Source organism: Bicyclus anynana, chromosome 23 (assembly GCF_947172395.1).
Source record: "Bicyclus anynana chromosome 23, ilBicAnyn1.1, whole genome shotgun sequence".
In the NCBI taxonomy this organism is placed as follows: Eukaryota; Metazoa; Arthropoda; class Insecta; order Lepidoptera; family Nymphalidae; genus Bicyclus; species Bicyclus anynana.
The window spans coordinates 11,410,626-11,412,794 of NC_069105.1; the positions used below are offsets into that span (position 1 = coordinate 11,410,626).

The 2,169-nt window shown below is 31.4% G+C and overlaps 1 protein-coding gene across 1 annotated transcript; it reads left to right on the top strand.

The window, feature by feature from the left end:
• The first annotated feature begins 733 nt into the window (after window positions 1-733).
• On the top strand, window positions 734-1,725 carry LOC128199420 (uncharacterized). Its single transcript, XM_052888798.1, has 2 exons — window positions 734-895; window positions 1,478-1,725. The coding sequence occupies exons 1-2, from the start codon at window positions 758-760 to the stop codon at window positions 1,691-1,693; spliced, it is 354 nt and encodes a 117-aa protein (XP_052744758.1). The 5' UTR covers window positions 734-757; the 3' UTR covers window positions 1,694-1,725.
• Window positions 1,726-2,169: the final 444 nt, after the last annotated feature.

Here is a 2,169-nt window from a genome sequence, read left to right on the forward strand (position 1 = left end):
CGGATCAGAAGTATGTATATCCGAGTTCCTTTACAATTTCCATTAAACCTACCTAACTAATACAACGAATTCTCTAATGAATCGAATATTTGACGACTGAGTGTAATATAATGGTTGTAACAAAAACTAAAAACAAATATATTGAGTCACTGGAAACGTATATAGAGACCAAAATGTACCGATTTCGAAAAACAGAGGCATTTCTCTTTTTTTCAGAAATGTAGGCTAACTTCAAAGTAGATTATAAAGTAAAACTTCCCAATTTGGATCAATAACAAACTATTACATAATAATAATAATAATACAAAAAAGACCACAAATGTCGTATTGTCTTTCAATCACGACTTAGAGAATCTAGTATAAATCTAAAGAAGAAAAATTTTAAAATGTTTTTCTGTATCCTATGACTAAATGCAACTTTATTTGAAAAAACTACCAGCATAGCGGCATAATTTATCAGCATAGCAGTTTAAAAAGAAGTGTTTCTTTATCTATCCAACGAGATTTAAATATGTTGAAAAATGGACTAAGGACTAAGTGGACTTAAACGGGAATAAGTGAAAAATTGTAATTGTTAAATCTTTAATATTTTTGCTTAAAATTTAATTTTGCAATGGATTGCAGCGTGTTTCCTTTATGTGATTTGATTATGAGGGATCACTACTGAACCCATTTGAAAAACAGCGCCAGAAACTTTCTTCTTAACCTCTTGCATTGTTTCTTTCAGAATTGGGATGAAGTTGAACGTCGTGTTAGAATGTACGCCACAAATACAAATGTTAAGAGTACAGTACCAATTTGGACAGGTGCTTCATCTGTAAGAAACGAAATCCCAGCGATAAATTTAAAGGACAAGTTGAACCGGCAACTGCAAGTACCTCAGTACATATGGAAGGTAAATATTTGCAGTGTTGTAAAATTTATTTAAATTAATCTATGAATTAATAGTTAAAGAGCTACTGAACCCTGCGAGTAACGGTCTTTCTGTAAGGTTAGAAATTTTTACACTTTTGATTTATATCATGCTTAAGGCAATAGCCACGACCTGAGCATGAGTATTTCATCAACTGTGCTCATTTCAACTCACCTGTCGTATACTTTGCTAATTGTTATCGCCTGTCATTTATATTTCAAGATTTAAGGTACTGTTACACATGCTCTAAACTAGCATGCTAAAACGTGCTATGAAGTATGCTCCATACGAGCATGCTTATCAACAGTTTACATTTGCTAGCAATAAGCATGCTATTTTTAAGTATGCTCCTGAATAAGCATGCTCAAAGCAAACTTTCTAATTACACATGCTAATTTGTATCTATCGCTCTCTGTCTATAGTATCGTGTTAGACAGGGAGAGATGAAGATGAAAATAATACAGAATGATTCGATCAGTCGAGTCGAAAAAAACAACGTTTATGAAATATTTTAAGTATAGAGTAAAAAGTAACAGTGTTAACAACTTTTATATTTCCTAACAGGTGGTTAAAGATCAACTCGCAATAATCCACGTCAACGTTCCTGACTTAACGTTGTCTACTGCATCATCTTACATCCTATGCGAGGATATCTGCAACACAGTACACTGGATGGTATACGGACATTGGCAAGACGTTGACAAAGGTTTCATCTACTGCTGCAGTATAAAGGATTTTGAAAAGGCCTTCGACTACGATGGTTACGGAATCTTTGAATGATTATTCATTGTCTGGCGGGATTCACATTTAAGTTGAAATTCAAATTGAAATCCAAATACTCTTTTATATTTTTTATTTTTATCTAATAATAATGTAATAAATATTACTTAAGAAGATAATAAAAAAAAACAAGCTGTAACCAGAAATGTAGAAAGCAATTAGAAAATAGTAGTGACCAATATTGAATAGTATGATTTTTAGTCTACCAACTTGTTCTATTATTTAATGGGTCCCATAAGAGTACTGAGTAGGGGTCCTGAATGTTTTACTCGTATAATTGCTTACACCTGGTTACAACATGGTTTATTTCTTTTCAGTTTTTTATATTTTATTCTCTTGATATTTTAAAATTTGAAAAATACATGATTTTTAAATTAAGTTTTTTATGAAATCCTTACCTTTTAATAATTAATATCGATACATTTCGGACTCTTATTCAACAATATATCACACGGAATTAATATTGTTTAAATTGA

Coding starts and splice junctions, on each gene's coding strand:
- LOC128199420 (XM_052888798.1), top strand. CDS start 758: ATGTACGCCACAAATACAAATGTTAAGAGTACAGTACCAATTTGGACA. Junction 896..1,477: donor TACCTCAGTACATATGGAAG/GTAAATATTTGC, acceptor ATTTCCTAACAG/GTGGTTAAAGATCAACTCGC.